General features: G+C 42.6%; 1 protein-coding gene across 2 annotated transcripts in view; it reads left to right on the top strand.

Annotated features, from left to right (window-relative positions):
• The first annotated feature begins 335 nt into the window (after positions 1-335).
• The window catches only part of PCDH19 (protocadherin 19), a 133,821-nt gene continuing 113,721 nt past the window's right edge, over positions 336-20,435 (top strand). For both annotated transcript variants that reach the window (XM_045471229.1, XM_045471231.1), the window contains exons 1-2: positions 336-2,482; positions 6,131-6,458. In XM_045471229.1, coding sequence (XP_045327185.1) covers positions 336-2,482; positions 6,131-6,458 — 2,475 coding nt within the window. The remainder of the gene's footprint in view (positions 2,483-6,130; positions 6,459-20,435) is intronic.

Below are 20,435 nucleotides of genomic sequence, written 5' to 3'. Positions count from 1 at the left end.
GCCTCAGCCAGTCGCGCCTGGCTAACTTTGAAGGGGGAAAACTGAGTAGCCGGGCTGGAGGGAGGGGGCTCGGGGCCGCGCGGCGCTCCCTCGGCCCCCCAGAGCCCCCAGGCCCCCCGCCAGCCCCCTCCGAGTCTGCTGCAACCTCAGCATTGGAGCCGGCGCGGGTGTCTCCCCCGCGCCGCGGGGCCGCCCTGGGCGGGACGCCTCCCGCGGCCTCCGGGGCCCTGGGGCGCGCGCAACAGGCGGCCCGAGTCAGCGGGAAGCTGGAGCGCCGGCGGCGTAGGCCTCGGAGGGGTGTGGAGAGGCGAGGCCAGGCAGAGCCCCGCGCAGCCATGGAGTCTCTCCTGCTGCCCGTGCTGCTGCTGTTGGCCGTACTGTGGACACAGGCAGCCGCCCTCATTAACCTCAAGTACTCGGTAGAAGAGGAACAGCGCGCCGGGACGGTAATCGCCAACGTGGCCAAGGACGCTCGTGAGGCGGGTTTCGCTCTGGATCCACGGCAGGCCTCTGCCTTTCGTGTGGTGTCCAACTCAGCTCCGCACCTGGTGGATATTAACCCCAGTTCGGGCCTGCTTGTCACTAAGCAGAAGATCGACCGCGACCTGCTGTGCCGCCAGAGCCCCAAGTGCATCATATCGCTTGAGGTCATGTCCAGCTCAATGGAGATATGTGTGATTAAGGTGGAGATCAAGGATCTGAACGACAATGCGCCCAGCTTTCCAGCGGCACAAATTGAGCTGGAGATCTCAGAGGCGGCTAGTCCGGGCACGCGCATCCCGCTGGACAGCGCCTATGACCCGGACTCTGGCAGCTTTGGCGTTCAGACGTATGAGCTCACGCCTAATGAGCTGTTTGGCCTGGAGATCAAGACGCGTGGCGATGGCTCACGATTTGCGGAACTTGTAGTGGAGAAGAGTCTGGATCGAGAGACGCAGTCGCACTACAGCTTTCACATCACTGCGCTCGACGGCGGCGACCCACCGCACCTGGGCACTGTTGGCCTCAGCATCAAGGTGACCGATTCCAATGACAACAACCCGGTGTTTGGCGAGTCCACCTATGCAGTGAGCGTGCCAGAGAACTCACCTCCCAGTACACCGGTCATCCGCCTCAATGCCAGCGACCCAGACGAAGGCACCAATGGACAGGTGGTCTACTCCTTCTATGGCTATGTCAATGACCGCACGCGCGAGCTTTTCCAGATCGATCCGCACAGTGGCCTGGTCACAGTCACCGGTGCCCTAGACTATGAAGAGGGCCACGTGTACGAACTGGACGTGCAGGCCAAGGACTTAGGACCCAACTCCATCCCGGCACACTGCAAGGTGACCGTCAGCGTTCTGGACACCAATGACAACCCACCGGTCATCAACCTGCTGTCAGTTAACAGCGAGCTGGTGGAAGTGAGCGAGAGTGCCCCTCCAGGCTACGTGATTGCGCTGGTGCGGGTGTCTGATCGGGACTCTGGCCTCAATGGGCGCGTGCAGTGCCGTTTGCTGGGCAACGTGCCCTTTCGGCTTCAGGAGTATGAGAGCTTCTCTACTATCCTGGTGGACGGACGGCTGGACCGTGAGCAGCATGACCAGTACAACCTCACGATCCAGGCGCGTGACGGCGGTGTGCCCATGCTGCAGAGTGCTAAGTCCTTTACAGTTCGAATAACTGACGAGAATGACAACCACCCGCACTTCTCCAAGCCCTACTACCAGGTCATTGTGCAGGAGAACAACACGCCTGGCGCCTACCTGCTTTCTGTGTCTGCCCGAGACCCTGACCTGGGTCTCAATGGCAGTGTCTCCTACCAGATCGTGCCATCGCAGGTGCGGGACATGCCTGTCTTCACCTATGTCTCTATCAACCCCAACTCCGGTGACATCTACGCGCTTCGATCCTTCAACCACGAGCAGACCAAGACATTCGAATTCAAGGTGCTGGCCAAGGATGGCGGCCTGCCCTCGCTGCAGAGCAACGCCACCGTTCGGGTCATCATCCTCGACGTCAATGATAATACTCCGGTCATCACGGCCCCACCCCTGATCAATGGCACTGCAGAGGTCTACATCCCCCGCAACTCTGGCATAGGCTACCTGGTGACCGTCGTCAAAGCAGACGACTACGATGAGGGCGAGAACGGCCGGGTCACCTACGACATGACCGAGGGCGACCGTGGCTTCTTTGAAATAGATCAGGTCAATGGAGAAGTCAGAACCACTCGCACCTTTAGTGAGAGCTCAAAGGCTTCTTATGAGCTTATTGTGGTGGCCCACGACCATGGCAAGACGTCTCTCTCCGCCTCTGCACTCCTATTAATCTACCTGTCCCCTGCTCTTGATGCCCAAGAGTCAATGGGCTCGGTGAACTTGTCCCTCATTTTCATTATCGCCCTGGGCTCCATTGCGGGCATCCTCTTTGTCACTATGATCTTCGTGGCGATCAAGTGCAAGCGAGACAACAAAGAGATCCGGACCTACAACTGCAGGTAGAGCCAAAATTTTTTCTTTCCTTTGTCTTGGATGAATAAGGTGTATCTGTGCCTCTGTGTGAAAATACCAGTGCTTTTGTTTCCTACTTAAATGCATGCTCTGTACATGCTGTGCTTCTTTTTGGAGGGGGGAAAGTTTGTGGCAGTCCAAGTTTATCAATTCTTTTGATCTGACAGTTTGCTGGAAGACAATCATTTACTGTTCGAGTGGATTCTGTCACACAATGATGATGAGCAGAAAAGCGATTTTCATTTTTTAAAATTTGCACAGCTGTCTCCATGAAGTTATGGCAGGGAAAAAATGAGAGAGAGAGAGAGAGAGAGAGAGAGAGAGAGAGAGAGAGAGAGATAATTTACAGCAGAACCACCAAGGTCCACGACTTGATTTCAGGACCACAGTGTTTTGAGGACAGATATTGAAAGGAGAGGAAGTGCTTGTAGTTGCTCTGTCCTGTTGTAAGGATGAACTGAAGACAGCCGGTGAGTGAGTGTCTAAGGTAGGAAACAGAGAGTTGAGGGAAGAGAGAACAAGAATGTGTGGGGAAGCAGGTGCCTAGTGTTTTCTACAAGTGTGTTATTGGCTTATTTTTTTATCTATTCCCCAAACATCTGGCTATATAAGGTGAAATTCTACAAGTCATTTATGTTTTCAAATATCTGGTTGATTGGTGGGGTAGAGACCTAATGTCCCAATGGGGGGTAGGACTTTGCCTCCAGATGTTGTAGTAAAAATGGCAGTCTTCTGGAGCTGATGGTGCTTTTTTCTAATGTGGGACTCTGCTGTAGCACTAAGGTCTGGTCCCTACCAGTGGATGTCACTATGGGCTATTTATTGTGTTACAGTTTCTCTTGAACTGTATGCAGGGTGTGTGTGTGTGTGTGTGTGTGTGTGTGTGTGTGTGTGTGTGTATGAGAGAGAGAGAGAATATGAGAATAGAAAGACAGAAACTGGAATGGCAAGTAGTATTAAGAAAATTTCCTGAAAAACATATCAGAGGGTCTTGTTGAAGCCCTTCCTTACAATTGGAGAGAACAAATAAATATAAGTACTTCTAGAATAAATTTAGGATAATACATGTAATTTTTTTCCAGCAGTGTCTCATCGAAATGGTTGAAAAAAAAAAAGAAGTTTCTTTAGTTTCCTGAAAATGAATGATACTGCTGTTTCTAACCAAGGTGTGTGTGTGCTTTCAACACACCTAAACATCCAGTGTGTCTTTTGTGCCATCTGTGCTTGCATGTTAATCAGTCAAAATATGTTCCTATAGATCCAATTTGTGTTTGACACCATCTGAAATGCATACTTGTGTGAATCAGAGACCCCTGAATATGTAACAGCCATGCAATTATTGTTTCCCTTTTACTATTCTCTGCATTACACAAGTTAGTAGACAAATGCTAACCACACATGAATATCAATCAGGTGCCATAAAAGAGCAGCTGCAATGCCTCATAAATGCTTTAATCCTGTTAGTAGTGAAATGGCCATGACTTTTCTTTGCTTCAGCTCTGAGTCATTTCAGATGGGAGAAATGGAAATTAATACTGCTCTTACCTTTGAAACCTGTGATTGCCAGTGGCGATTTTTATAGGAGAAAAATTCGGGTTCTGTAAAATTTTATTTATATGGAGATAATGAGAGTGGACTCTCTTTTTAAGCCATTTCCTTAGCATAAAGTAAATGTATAAGACCCTTTTCTTGATGAAAAAGAAATGATCTTGAAATAAAGATAGTGAAGGCTTTACCACTTCCTGGTAATGTATGACTAGAAGTGAAAGCTCTTTCTGAGAGCTTGCCAGGGAGATCATTAAACAGGGAGGAGAGCATTTGAAATAAAAAAAAAAAAAAAAAAAAAAAAAAAAAAAAAAAAAAAAAAAGAAAAAAGAAAATCTCAGTTCTCTCCAACTTCATTCACATGTGTATTTTGTAAAGAGCTCTGTTCCCTGTGATGGTTTGGGATTAATGAAGTACAGTTTAATTAAATAATTGGCCAATACAGAAAGGGCTGTGCAGTGAATGCCTCAGCCAAGTAATTGGATGGGGCATTGCCAAACTTACCCATCACGGGTAAACAAAATCATTAAAACTTCCCATTGATTCTGTAAACAGATTAGTAAAGAAAATAAACCCTAGTCCTGGGGTCTTTGGGATTTTATCTGCTCTCAAACTCCAGTAAGCATCAGCTTGCCATCACTGCAGGTCTGCCTGAGCACTGAGCTAAAAAGGGTGACGGGAATGCAACTGCTCTAGGAAGATCCCAGGGACAGAGTAAGAATTTGCCTCTAGAAATATGCATTCTTCCTGTATGCTCAGACTTTTCAGAAACCTAAAGTTCAAGACCTTGTGTTGCCATGTATTAGGCAGAGGTTTCCTGTTCTCAGCCTCTCCTGAGCCTCTTCCCCAAATGCATTCATTTATGAGACTTGTGAGGTGATCTGCAATTGCTGCTGAATTGGGCTCCTTTTGTATTCAATAATTAGCTTTGTTGAGAGAGAATGCAGACACAGTTTCCCTTGTGAAGATCAACCCCATATTATTTATTAACCCTATTGTTTTGCTGATTATTGCCCATAAATGGAATTTTGAAACAATAAGGTGAATCATTATGTGCAAAGTAATAAATAACTTTGAGAATCTGGCTACATTTTAATGTGTTCTGTTTAAGTGCCTTAATGCTTGGTGTCTTTGGTGCATGTTGCTGGGTCTGTGAGCAGCAATTAAATTGAGCTCTTTGTGTTCCAGTTGCAGTGCAGCTGCTTGTAGGTACACCTGAATGGAGAAGGATGCTGAATGCACTAACCTTTAAATTCCTTTGCAGTAATTGTTTAACCATCACTTGTCTCCTCGGCTGTTTTATAAAAGGACAAAACAGCAAGTGTCTGCATTGCATCTCGGTTTCTCCCATTAGCAAGGAGCAAGACAAAAAGGCAGAGGAGAAAGTGAGCCTGAGGGGAGAGAGGTAACAAGCATTTCCCCTCATTCAAATGGGTTTGGCTATCAGATTTCTCCAGGAGAGGAGGGGTCAGGGAAGGGAGTAGAAGGGAGCAGGGCTAGGGCAGGGGGATGGAGGGTGTGGAGGAGAAAAGCTGAGGATATGTCAAAGGATGGGGTCTGATCTCCTACCCCAGTCCAAAACTGATCAGGTGAATCAAAGAGAAATCTGATTGAGAGTGTTCCCCACATGGAAAATGCCTACAGGCGCTGGAAAGGGGGTGAGTTTTTGTTTCCTTCTATCTCCTCTTCTGTTAAATTAAGACTTCCTTCTTATTTCACCCAGGGGTTCCTTTGGGATCTAGGGGAGCTCCAGATTTGAACATTTTCATGCTTTCTTTCTCATAGGCTCGACTTTCCCTGCCCACCCCCCTTGCTAAATAGCCACTCACAATAAGGAATTCCACATCCAAAGTATGGAAACATTTTGGGGGGTGGAAGAGTGGGAAGTTGGTCTGTTTTATATGAAAACTGTATGGCCCTTAGTTTTTTTCACATGTAAAATGCACAGGGAGAAACCCAATGATGTAATGCACTGGAATAAGAAGCTGGAGCGGAGATTGGGTGAAACTCTGTGGGGTGCTTAATATTTATTAATGAACACATGGTTCTGGAGGGCATTAGCAATATATGTTCCCTTTTTTGTCATATAGAATCGCTGAGTACTCCTATGGGCATCAAAAGAAATCAAGCAAGAAGAAAAAAATCAGTAAGAATGACATTCGTCTGGTACCCCGGGATGTGGAGGAGACAGACAAAATGAATGTTGTCAGTTGCTCCTCCCTGACCTCTTCCCTCAACTATTTCGACTACCACCAGCAGACACTGCCCCTGGGCTGCCGCCGCTCTGAGAGTACTTTCCTGAATGTGGAGAACCAGAATACCCGCAATACCAGCACCAACCACATCTATCATCACTCTTTCAACAGCCAAGGTCACCAGCAGCCAGACTTGATCATCAATGGTGTGCCTCTGCCTGAGGTGAGTGCAGCCAAGCAGCTCTGTGAGGTCCTCCCAGATCTCTTTCCTTGCTGCTTGCTGACAGAATAGGCCTTTATGCTGGAGAATTCCCTGGCACACGTGGAGAGAATTTCTCTGCCTAAGCCCATTTCTGTGGTCATGGTTTGCTACCAGGCTCTCTTGGGGCAAAGGGTAACCCAACATATGGAGACTTTGTAGGGGTGGATGTTGGGAGTGGGAGCTCCAGGGGTCTGAGCATTTGAAATCTCTGTATGGTATTCTGGCATAATACGAATTTGCTCCACCTGTTGCAAATACAATATGTTTGCCAGCCAGTGGCAGTAGCATTCCAGTTAAAGTGGCTGAGAAAGAATCAACAAGTAGTGTTAAAGATAGGTGAACCTTAGAATGCTCAAGGGCCAAGTTCCCAGTATGAGAGTGATTCAGCCTCCTGAAGCCCCCTTTTGCTTTTTATTTGGCCATATACATGGTTTGCCAAGAATATGGATGGGTTACTTAAAGGGAGACAAAATAATTTTAAAAATCACTTTGCCATTTCTTGGTAGTTCTTATAGTGACGTTTGACAAATGAGGAAGCAGAAATGCTCACTAATAATGAAAATTTCAGAAATTAACTATGATTTGAATTAGCTCTGTTTCCCTTTACCAGGTATGAATGTTTTCAAATGGAAGCATTTTTAAAGCATTATGTAGTCCAGTGTTTGCTGGCTATTGAAATATCTCAGGGTAGTAGGGTGATAACATGGATGATGGTGGGTGGCTGGCTGGCTGGGTGGAGGGCTAAAAGTTCTTAAGTTGATTTCATTTTTCCATGAATTGCTTAAGTCCCTTTTTGGTTGGAAATTTTATGCACTTGGAGGTATATGTCCCGTTCCAGGCCACTAATGAAAGGAATACTGTATATTTGAAGAACACTTCCACATTTTTTGAAGCACCTGTATGACCATTGTCTCCTTTGTTCCTTGCAAATAGTTATCTTGATAGATTGCCCATCAGTAGATGGTGAAACAGAAGTCCAGAGATGGTAAGAGAGATGGTAAAGAGTCACAGAGCAGGAGAGAGAGACAGGGAAAGGGAGAGAGAGAGAGGAGAGACTAGATAGCAGGGCTCTATGACTCTCTGGCAAGTTCTGTTTCAGTGACACCTTCCTGCCAGGGAAATAATTCAGCCTGATATACTTAAGGTATGATGCATATAAAATGGCCTCATAGTATTTGTATCAATTTCATAGGGCAAAGGGTCTTAAGACTTCTTGAATCAATTGCTTTTCCTGGTTTCCTGAAGAATAATTCTCATCAGAATTAATTGGACCAAACAGCAGTGCTTTTAATGAGAAACTGATATTCTGTAAGCAACAAAGCACCAATATTTTCATATATAAGTCTATAAATAAGGATTTATTGAAAATCCAGTATCATGCTGTATAGGATCAATTATAATTATGGATTTCAGTATATACTACTAGGAACTAGAAGTCTATACTTTTTGGAGGACTACTTGTGGAGTTCAGCAATGGAGAGGGAGAGGTAGTGCTATGTAGTGGAATCAGGTAGAACATGATTTTGAATCTGGTGTGGAATCTGTCTCTTTCCTCATCTACAAAACAGGAATATCTACCATACAACATTGGTCCAAAGAGTAATATGACATTGTGTAATATAAGATATTGACACATAGGTGTTCCTTGAATCATAGATGTATTAATTAGACAATAATTGAAAAATCATTTATAATGGCCTGCACACCTGAGCATGACCCCATAGACACTGTAACTAAAGAGGAATTTAAGTTGGCTTTATATAGATAACACCTACAAACTGGTGTGGTTAGAGTATTCATATTGGACATTAAATGATGAAGGTAAAAGATGGCAAGGTTGTGGGTGCAGGTGCTGACTGTTATTGCTTGTGGAGATAGGCAAAGGAATAATCATCTGAGGGCTTGGTGATTTTTTATGTAATCAATTCAAGGCACTAGAGAAATATGAGCCCTGGTGTTATGAGATACTTAGAGGGGGCAGGAGACATATGATGGTGTATGCACTAAGATCTTGGTGCTTTTTTTTGATTCTCCTATGGGCAAAATGAAACAAAATATTGCTTCAATTATTTCAAAAAGCCATTGAAAGTCTGAATTCTGATCCTATCCCCAACTCACAAAGCCACATGCTCTCCTTATTTAACAAAATCACACAGATGTAATATGTGGGACTAGTCAAGGGCCAAGGCAGTGTGTACTAGACACAGTGAGGTTAAGTGTGTATTTCTAATAAGCAGTCCTGGAAAGTTCAACTGACAAACCCTTTCAGAAAGAGGAGAGACCCTCTCACAGCTGAGCATGAATCAGGCCATTTAACTTGGATCTGCCACAAAGTTATGCATGGGGAAAATAACACTTCTCCTTTTCTTTCCATACCAGAAGACCCTGAATGTGGACTAGGTAGAATACTTAGGTACAGTGAAATCTACTGAAGAGTGAGAATGATTGATGCATACATTCAACTAATATTTGTTGAAGGTCTACTTCTTCTGCTCTAGGCTCTGGTGTTATAGATATGAAAAAGATGTTCTATTGTCTCAGGGAATGCACATTCTAACAGACAGGACAAGCAAACCAATAGGTGATTTGCAGTATAGAATGATTTATGCTACTATCGGGTTCAATGGGATAGTCTCCATTCCTAGGATAGTAATATCCTGATATATTTCCTATCTTCTCTTTATATTTTCCAATTAATTAATTAATTAATCCATCCAAGAAACCACCATTTATTAAGCAATTATAGCGCAGAATAAGTGCTAAGATGTGAAAAATATGAGATTCTACAGAAATTTCTGTATTAAATCTTATGTCACTTACATTTTTCTTTACATTATTCCATTAAACCCTTATTTTATTTTTTCATTAATTAAACCCAGGAACATTTGTTGTACACTTAGAATGTATTAGACACTGTGCTACTTGCTCAGGATACAAAAATAAAACACTTGATTTTTGACCCTGGGGAGTTTACAGGGAGACAGACAAGTAAACAGATCAATTCAATTCAGGATAACATTTCTTTTCTGAGCATATATTACATTATTACTCTCCAGATTGGGACCAAAGCATTGCACATTAGGTTTCTCTGCTGGGCTACCTTGTGACAAACCTACTCCCTTCATTAGCTGCAGTCAGTTACAAGGCTTATGATGACATTGTAGAGGAGTCAAAACTTCTTCCCTTGTAGGAAGCACTCCATCACACCTTATCACCATGGCATTAAATCAAATAAACCAGTAAGCATTATTAGAGAATACACTATGTGCTCAGCTGTGTGGTGGGTACCATGGGGATCCCAAATAAATATGAGATGCAGCACCTACCCTCAGAGAGTTCAGTCTCGTTGGGGAGCTAAGATCACCCAGTGATTTCCCTGCATGTAATACAAGAGAGTTTCTAACCACATGTTACTTCATAGACTTCTTAGTACTCTCCTTCTTCTTCCTTGGCAGCCCTGCCATCATTTATAGGTAGACTTACTGTTGAACTCCTGAGGTTTGGTGCTGACTTGAGCGTAACTTTTACATCAGTGTGCAAACCTAGCCACATCTGTTGGCTCTCTGTAATACACATCTGTATTATTGGTTCTCGAAAGCAAAGGGAACATGATGTTAAGTGCAGTTATTAGTAGGTAAGGTAAAGGGAACGGAGTACTGGTCTAGGGAATTGGAACTCAGCCTTTAGTATCACAGAGACCATCTTGCCTAGAATAGCATATTATTGTTTACTGGTCTTCTGATGTTGGTCAGGAAATCAGCTATGTGGATTTTGCGGTTTTGGACACAAGTTTGAAGAGCGAAAATGGAGGATGCCTTTGCTGTTTACAGAAGACTTTTGTAGAATTAGTGATATCAGGTAGCCCATAAATATCTTAAATTGAAAGGTGAGATTTGAATTTCTTGGCACCCTGGTATAGTTAGTCCATAGATTTAGTATATGTATAAGTGAATGTATGGTGGTGGGAGGAGAGTGGAAAGAGGGAAAATAATTTGAAAAAGAATGGAGGAGAGAGAATAATAATAGGTTTGCCAATCTGCTAAGATTTTTTTTTCTGAAAATATTCCAGCATTTTTAGGTTCTCCTTGTTATGGCAAATATTTTTTCTTCCAATCTTATGGAATGGAGGCATGCCTACTGAGAACCTTTGGATGCTGGAAAGTGAAAGTACACCAGCATCCCTGCATTACCCTTTTTGTCACCCAAGCCATGGTCATTGCTGGAGGAAGAAAATGCAACTCATTTCTTTTACTGCTAAATGGAGACTTTGGTGGGACCTCCCTGCCTTTGGGGTGGTGGTGGTGGTCAAATGGGCCAGACACCCAGTCTCTTTGGTGAGTCATTTTAAACCTTTGGTTTTCTAATGTTGAATATTTCTGAGCTGACAACTCTAAGAGAGTGATAGTTTGGTAAAAGCTTCCAGAATTCTAGTCATATGTGCATAGGAATTAAGATTTTGGTTTCGAACTCAATCTTGAGTTCTCTCTGTTTTTCTACCTTTCACTAGGAAACTGTAGCATCTTCAATATGAGACATCCTAAAGGTGTGTGTGCTCTACTATAACACTGAACAGTTTCATGAGTAGCAGTGGAAGAGTTTGCAGACTAAGGATGTATGTGGCAGACCAAATTGAATGCTTCCAGTTATTTTATAGGAAGTCTTAGTGCATGTTATCTTAGTGCAAATAATGAAACTAAAACATCAGTTAGGCTTTGAAGAAAAATAAGAAGAAAGAAATAGCTCAGTATGCTTTGGTCCCTAAAACAGAGTTTTAAAATTAGGGATTTGCAGGGATTTGAGTAGAACTCTGGGTTAAGGAACTAAAACAGCAGCCACAAACCTATCAGATGTCAGATTTAGAAGTCATTAGGAAATTGGTATGTATGATGAGGCTGGTTTGGATAGCAAGGAAATGACACAAAACACCACCTGCAATTAAAACAAAGCAACAAGTTGTTCAGTGAGCGCCCTTTATTTTACTTTCCTTGTTATGACAGTGTCTTGGAACCATCTAAATCTTACCTCTAAAGGGTCTAAAGTAACCCTCAGGTTGCAGAAGGAAACAATGGAAAATAGCCCACATCTTTTCAAGTGTACTCAAGCCAGTTTTCTTTAAAAATCAAAGGCTCTGCTTCTACTAGGAGACATTCTAGGGCCATCCACTGCCTACATTGTATCTTATTGGCCCATTCAGATCTAGCAGAGGCAGTGTGTTTCCCAGTGAGGATCTGTTTGCAAGATGTGTTCCAGAATAAACCGTTCCACTGTTGTCTCCATGCAACTGCTGCAGAACTGAGTTAGTTTACATCAGTATTTGTTAATTTATTATTATCATTCCTTATTGGCAATTAACTGGTTACCTTAGAGATCATGTCTGTCCCCATACACCTTCACTAAAGTTGAGCTCAGCCAGAGTACTTGCTAATGATCCTGAGATTTCTCTCCCTAGAGGACTGGAGGCAGGACATTTTCCATAGAGGGCTCTGAGGCCTTGGAATTCTTTTTTTTGAGGACCACTTGTTTTGGGTCCTGGTGGCCCTACCTGGTTTTTCTTTTGATTGTCAGTCAGACTTATAAGGCCTGAAGAGCGGCAGACCTCTCCTTCCCTATCTTTGCCCCAGTCTTTGCTGTGATTTTGGTATACTGTGCCCAGAGGCTGAAGGTAGGGTTGTGGAGAATTGCTTGTTAGGAATTAGAGGGTTAAAAAAGGATGAAGCCACCTCCTGGCAAAGCTGGAGTCTTTCAGTTATGGTGCTGCAGTGGATCTGAGGTGGCTGTTTGGAATTTCAGATGTTGAACCCTCTGCTTGTGTATCTCAGCTTCCAGGGCTTAGGGGAGACCAAGCTTGGCTAGATCAAGTGTCTCAGATGTGGGTAAATGAAATCATTTGTACAAGAGGCCTGTGTGTGAGAGGCGGGAGGCTGGCTCTGGAGCGGCCATTTTCCCCTACTGAGAGGAGGCTTAATTTCTTGATGTGTGACTGGCTGGCCTTTAATGTGAGCCTCATTTACTTCGAACAATTGAGAGGCTTGAAATGAAAGTCCCAGAGGATCAGTTGTTTGTAGAGGGACATGTTCTTCAAGTTACATTTCCTTTTTAGCTGTTGTGTAGTTACGAGTGGTTTTTGTGTGGGCTGCATGGTGAGGGTCACTCCAATAACAGTGGGTGTACCCAGGCTGCTAGCGCCTCCACGTGTCACCTCAGGGAATGGTGAGGAAAGTACTGCAGCTGCCTGGAGAACAGCTCTGCCAACTCCGGGAAGTTGGGTTCCCATGCAGACATCTCATTTGTTATGTCATTCAGCATTTTGCTTGAACATATTGGCTAGAACCACACAGCTCCACAGAACTCCTGGAAGAGATGTGAAAAGGAACCAGTATTTTCACTCTAATCATGAAAATGGAGTTACAGAGAGGTCAAATGACTCAACAAAGCACACAACATTTGCGGTCAAACCTGACTCTATTTATCTTGACAGCAGCTTCAAAGTGCTGCTTCAAAGTGCATTCTGTCACAGAACAGATTGGATGTCACAAGAGGACCTGTGGATGTACCTTTGAATGGTAGTTGTGTTCCTGAAAAGCTGTGCAGCAAGCGAGTGCTTTGTAAATTAGACCCTGTTTTAACGACAGTGATGGCATTCCATATTTATAGAAATCCTATGGTGGACTCTTTCATAAAAGAAAGAGCCCCCATGTAATGTGAATAAACAACTCCTGACTGAGATTTCCTTTGTTAAGTCTAGATTTTTCACCTATCTTGTTTACTTAAAGTGAGATTCCTCACATTGGCAAGATTTACAAATTCTTTGAAACGTGGGCCAATTCATTATTCTCTTGAATTCTCACTGTTTGGCTTTCCTGGTTGAATTTCACTTAATTAAAAAAAATGTCACCATGTAATATTTAAAATATGTGGAGTCCAGAGAAGACAGATACGTATCACCTAGATTTAACAAATGTTACATTTTGGGATGCCTGGGTGGCTCAGTCAGTTAAGCGTCTGACTTTGGCTCAGGTCATTCATGATCCCAGTTCCTGGGTTTGAGCCCTGAGTTGGGCTCTGTGCTGACAGCTCAGAGCCTACAGCCTGCTTCGCATTCTGTCTCTCCCCCTCTCTGTGTTCCTTTCTCACTTGTGCTCTGTATCTATCTCTCAAAAATAAAATTAAAAATTAAAAAAAATGTTCCTCTGGTCTTTAAAAAAATGCTACATTTCCTATTTGTTCCAGATTAAAAAAAAACAAAAACAAAAAACCAAAGATTACAGCTACCCCCTTCCCATCCTATTCATTTCCCTCCACTCTTTGTCATTCTGTGGCTGGAGGAACTGAAGCCTATCAGGAATGTTGTTGGTACTTCTTGTCTTAGATTCCTGAGCTCACTTGTGAAAGAGATGGCTCTCACTTTGCTGATCCAGGTTCTGAAAACTCCCCAAGTCAGTAAGTGTCTCCCAGATTGAGTAGAGACTGGGAACTACTTTAGCAATTGAAAGAACTCTCTGATACTTCCTTTAAATTCAGCTTTGGGGGAGGTAGAATATTACTTTTCAGAAAGAACAAAATGAGAGCGAGAGTTAGATTGATGGACAGGTATTAGAGGTAGCTACCTTGAGTTTTGAGCAGACAGTTTGGGATTGAAGCAGGCAAGAAGCCAGGTGTGAAGTCTGCATTCTCCTTGAGCTCAGTGTTCATGCACTAGCATCAGGATCTCTTCATGTCAGACGCTTAAGTGCTGCCTTGATGTGCATAGTCTTCGGATCCTGCATTAAGTCTCTGAGTGCCAGAGTGGCCAGTTTTCCACTTCTCCCACTCGGCCCCATCTGGCTGCTGTTCTGGGGCAAGCTGCTCTCGGTCACTGCCACCACCACTGGTCTTGGTGGTGTTTGCTTTCTGGATTATTTTCATTTCTTAATCTGATCTCCAGAGCATGAGGGGCACCTCTTCTCAGAATGTGTAGTTTGCTGTTCTGAACAAAATGAATTCTCTGTTTAAGCTGGCAGGAAGATAAATTCAATCCAAAGACCAGACTCTCCCTTTAGGGGAGTGTGTGTGTGTGTGTGTGTGTGTGTGTGTGTGTGTGAGAGAGAGAGAGAGAGAGAGAGAGAGAGAGAGAGAATGATCTGCTTCTCTCATCCCCTTATTCCATCTCTGTGGTGATGGAGCCTTTATAGGCCAGAGCACCCCAATTTGATATAGCCCAGGAACAGATCTCCTGGGGACTATTTATAATTGAGAACTCTGAGTAGGAAACAGCCAAATAATCATTGCTGTGCATGTAACCCAGCTGAAGAAAATTTTATGGGGAATTTCAATTCTTTGGAAATTATTTTCTGAGGCTCAGTTTCTCTTTTTGTGCCTTTTGAACACAATTCTGTTTCAAACCCTCCTCTTCTTCCTCTTTAGTTCATTTGGCTTGAGGAAATCTTATTTGGGCTGCTTATGTGTACAGGTACTTAACTATGACACGATATCTTTTCTAAGTGAGATGTATGAGCAGGGATCAGCCTGTATTCACAGGGGTTGGCTTAACCTTTAAGCAACTTTTTTTTTTTAATTTTTACAACTAAAGATGTGTGTAAACTAACATTCATATTTGAAACTTGACATTTTTGAGGGATGTGGGGCTCTGAAAATGCAGGTACAAGCAGAGGCATCTGGCTATAGGTAGTGGTGAATGGCTTGTTGGAAGACTGATTTCCTCCTCTGTGCTGACAGGCACAGAGGCCCATGGTGAGGACACAGGACACAGGTACACTGCACTCAGAGGACTGGTATTGGCTATGATTTTGCCATACTGGTCATTTCTTTAATTAGTGCATTTCCATTTTCTCAAGTATAGACTTTCGAGTGATGGCATATGCTAATGGCAATGATTGTTTCTAAGACCTTAGGGGAGAACATCATGGCATTAGCATTAAATAAGGGCTTTTTCATGGGGTTTTGCCTGATTTTTTTTTAAAATTGCACAACAATTTGATAGTTATGGCTCTTTAGAAACAAATCTCAAGTGCTACATACGAAACACCAATTTTCTGTGTGGCTTGTGAGCTTGCTAATGGGATGTATGTCCTTATACCTCTAGGTCACTTTTTAAATTTTGCCTCTACTGGTAATTTTTTTAGAAAGGGAAAAAAAAACACATGCTTTGTTGCAGTAAGAAATACAATAAAGAAATGTCTGAAATGGGAAGAAAGTTAAACTGCTTTGCAAAAACTATACTTTGTAGAGTGACCTGAGAAAGCAAAATTTTATAAAACTAGTAAGCCATAATACCATGGTGCTGGGCACTGTTGGAATGGCATCAGGGGATTCAGTCTTTGCATATTTGATCATCTGGTATCCTCAAGAAGAGACATTGGAAGGTGGGAAAAATCCAGAACTGTAAAGTTTTGTGGCTGTGCATGGAGCCATATTTGGAGGTATGGGATCAAAGAATGTGTGACATTTGCATTGTCTGTCTCTCCTCACCCACTGAGCCTAGCAAACTCTATCAGGGCAGTTATCTCTAATGTATGACTCACCCAAATCACTGTATTCCCAAAGATAACAATCTAGAAATCTGTAATTCTGTGACAGGGGAGGAGGTCACTAGCAAAACAGATGAAACAGAATTAAAAACCTCATAAAAGAAGAGCTTTAGTTTATTGAAATCTATTATTACTAAGGAAACCACTCCAAGACATGGAGAATTATGAAAAATCCAAACAGATGCCAAACTGCATCAACCCTGGAACAATTGTGTGAGGAGATTGGGTCAGGATATTTCCAAGTTCTTTTGCAGCTCTGACTGTAATTCTGTGAATTTTATAGCATTGGGTCGAAGGGCTTCATTCCTACAGCTGACTGCATTAAGGTTTGAGTCCATGTGATCACAACAGCTGCTTGGTAGGTGGTATTGAGGGTAAGGGACTTAGCTATGACAGGAGACACAATAAGTATAAGCCTCTAGCTTTTAAATGACAGTAACATATTCTGTGTCTAATGTGAGTTGTGTGTGTGTCAAAACTCAGTAGCCTCCCCATTCAAATAGGTCTTCCTGTCCAATGTGAGTTCTGCCGTAAAGACAGTAGTGAGTATACTAACCTTGCTTCAGTTGGTCTGTACTTGTTCTAGGGATGTGTAGCAGATACACTCCCCTTTCCTGGAAAACTAGAAAACTTTCAGAAGAACACAACTTCACTTAAATATAAATTACGTTGATTATCACGCTACCTAAAATTTCACAGACCTGAAAGTCACCAAGATCTCCTTTTGAGTTAGGTACCCCTGAGAACTGTTTTGTTTATCATGATAAATTATCTAAACTTTCATACTGTTTAAGACCAACATTATGGAAATAAGCAGCTCTTTATTTCATTCTAAGATCAGTCTAACCAAATTATGCAACTTCTAATGCAAGTGCTTGAAGTTTCCATTTTGAAAGTTTTCTCATTTTAATACCTTGCAAGACATAAATATTTTAGCTACTATTCATGCTTAACAACGTATTTTACTGATTGTCATTCTCTTTGTGGCATTTGTTGGCATGAGGGGCAGTTCACCATGGCTTTGCTCATTTTGCTGTTTGCTTTGGATAACCAGCAAAGAGCCAGAATTCAATAAAAAACATGTATTTTTGTTGTTGCTATTTTTAATCTCAGGCCATGGGAGGCTAACTGAGACCTACAGAATCAATATATATATATAGGCCACGTGGATGTTTTACCTGAGAGTCAAAAATGAGGTAGATTTTCCTTTAAAGTAGATTTGATTCCAGAATTACTAAACTATTAAACTCAACACATGTTGGAGACTGGCAGATGGCATTCAGCAGGATTTGGGGCACTGTCTGTAACAAAGCAATCTATTTCTTGCAGGGAATAAATTCCTATTTCTGGGGAAGGGGAGGTCAGTTGGGGAGCCCTTGGGAAGCTTTGTTTTACTTTTAAGCTCATAAAGAGTATTTTTAAGGGGCCCCTTGAAGGCAGGGCCAATTCTATACAATTCCTTTTGCTTGGTGTCAGTGTTATTAAGATTTGTGACTTAAGAGTTTCTACAGTGGTTGTTATGCCCTGATCTTAAAAGGTATTCTTTTCTTTTCTTTTCTTTTATTTTTTTTCAATATATGAAATTTATTGTCAAATTGGTTTCCATACAACACCCAGTGCTCATCCCAAAAGGTGCCTTCCTCAATACCCATCCCCCACCCTCCCCTCCCTCCCACCCCCCATCCACCCTCAGTTTGTTCTCAGTTTTTTTTTTTAAAATTTTTTTTTTATTTTTAATGTTTTTATTTATTTTTGAGACAGAGAGAGACAGAGCATGAACGGGGGAGGGTCAGAGAGAGAGGGAGACACAGAATCGGAAGCAGGCTCCAGGCTCTGAGCCATCAGCCCAGAGCCCGACGCGGGGCTCGAACTCACGGACCGCGAGATCGTGACCTGGCTGAAGTCGGACGCTTAACCGACTGCGCCACCCAGGCGCCCCTGTTCTCAGTTTTTAAGAGTCTATTATGCTTTGGCTCTCTCACACTCTAACTTCTTTTTTTTTTTTCCTTCCCCTCCCCCATGGGTTTCTGTTAAGTTTCTCAGGATCCACATAAGAGTGAAAACATATGGTATCTGTCTTTCTCTGTATGGCTTATTTCACTTAGCATCACACTCTCCAGTTCCATCCATGTTGCTACAAAGGGCCATATTTCATTCTTTCTCATTGCCATGTAGTACTCCATTGTGTATATAAACCACAATTTCTTTATCCATTCATCAGTTGATGGACATTTAGGCTCTTTCCATAATTTGGCAATTGTTGAGAGTGCTGCTATAAACATTGGGGTACAAGTGCCCCTATGCATCAGTGCTCCTGTATCCCTTGGGTAAATTCCTAGCAGTGCTATTGCTGGGTCATAGAGTAGGTCTATTTTTAATTTTCTGAGGAACCTCCACACTGTTTTCCAGAGTGGCTGCACCAGTTTGCCTTCCCACCAACAGTGCAAGAGGGTTCCCGTTTTTCCACATTCTCTCCAGCATCTATAGTCTCCTGATTTGTTCATTTTGGCCACTCTGACTGGCGTGAGGTGATATCTGAGTGTGGTTTTGATTTGTATTTCCCTGATAAGGAGCGACGTTGAGCATCTTTTCATGTGTCTGTTGGCCATCTGGATGTCGTCTTTAGAGAAGTGTCTATTCATGTTTTCTGCCCATTTCTTCACTGGGTTATTTGTTTTTCGGGTGTGGAGTTTGGTGAGCTCTTTATTGATTTTGGATACTAGCCCTTTGTCCAATATGTCATTTGCAAATATCTTTTCCCATTCCGTTGGTTGCCTTTTAGTTTTGTTGGTTGTTTCCTTTGCTGTGCAGAAGCTTTTTATCTTCATAAGGTCCCACTAATTCATTTTTGCTTTTAATTCTCTTGCCTTTGGGGATGTGTTGAGTAAGAGATTGCTACGGGTGAGGTCAGAGAGGTCTTTTCCTGCTTTCTACTCTAGGGTTTTGATGGTTTCCTGTCTCACATTCAGGCCCTTTCTCCATTTTGAGTTTATTTTTGTGAATGGTGTGAGAAAGTGGTCTAGTTTCATCCTTCTGCATGTTGCTGTCCAGTTCTCCCAGCACCATTTGTTAAAGAGACTGTCTTTTTTCCATTGGATGTTCTTTCCTGCTTTGTCAAAGATTAGTTGGCCATACGTTTGTGGGTCTAGTTTTGGGGTTTCTATTCTATTCCACTGGTCTATGTGTCTGTTTTTGTGCCAATACCATGCTGTCTTGATGATTACAGCTTTGATGCAAAAATCCTCAATAAGATACTAGCAAATCGAATTCAACAGCATATAAAAAGAATTATTCACCATCATCAAGTGGGATTCATTCCTGGGATGCAGAGCTGGTTCAACATTCACAAATCAATCAACGTGATACATCACATTAATAAAAGAAAAGATAAGAACCATATGATCCTGTCAATCGATGCAGAAAAGGCCTTTGACAAAATCCAGCACACTTTCTTAATAAAAACCCTTGAGAAAGTTGGGATAGAAGGAACATACTTAAACATCATCAAAGCCATTTATGAAAAGCCCACAGCTAACATCATCCTCAATGGGGAAAAACTGAGAGCTTTTTCCCTGAGATCAGGAACACGACAGGGATGCCCACTCTCACCGCTGTTGTTTAACATAGTGTTGGAAGTTCTAGCATCAGTAATCAGACAACAAAAGGAAATCAAAGGCATCAAAATTGGCAAAGATGAAGTCAAGCTTTCGCTTTTTGCAGTTGACATGATATTATACATGGAAAACCCGATAGACTCCACCAAGCTAGAACTGATACATGAATTCAGCAAAGTTGCAGGATACAAAATCAATGTACAGAAATCAGTTGCATTCTTATACGCTAACAATGAAGCAACAGAAAGACAAATAAAGAAACTGATCCCATTCACAATTGCACCAAGAAGCATAAAATACCTAGGAATAAATCTAACCAAAGATGTAAAAGATCTGTATGCTGAAAATTATGGAAAGCTTATGAAGGTAATTGAAGAAGATATAAGGAAATGGAAAGACATTCCCTGCTCATGGATTGGAAGAATAAATATTGTCAAAATGTCAATACTACCCAAAGCTATCTACACATTCAATGCAATCCCAATCAAAATTGCACCAGCATTCTTCTCGAAACTAGAACAAGCAATTCTAAAATTCATATGGGACCACAAAAGGCCCTGAATAGCCAACGTAATTTTGAAGAAGAAGACCAAAGCAGGAGGCATCACAATCCCAGACTTTAGCCTCTACTACAAAGGTATTCATTTGTTTTAGATGAATCCTATCGCTCTATGATGGTTTGCCTCTAGACTTTAGTGAATGGATTTTCCATTTAGTAGGTAGGTTCTTTTCCAACAAATATTTTGGGTTGAAAACATTCACCCATTCATACATCTACCAAATATTTGTAGATCATC

Source organism: Leopardus geoffroyi, chromosome X, assembly GCF_018350155.1.
Source record: "Leopardus geoffroyi isolate Oge1 chromosome X, O.geoffroyi_Oge1_pat1.0, whole genome shotgun sequence".
Classification (NCBI taxonomy): Eukaryota; Metazoa; Chordata; class Mammalia; order Carnivora; family Felidae; genus Leopardus; species Leopardus geoffroyi.
This window is presented reverse-complemented; position numbering and strand designations above follow the sequence as displayed.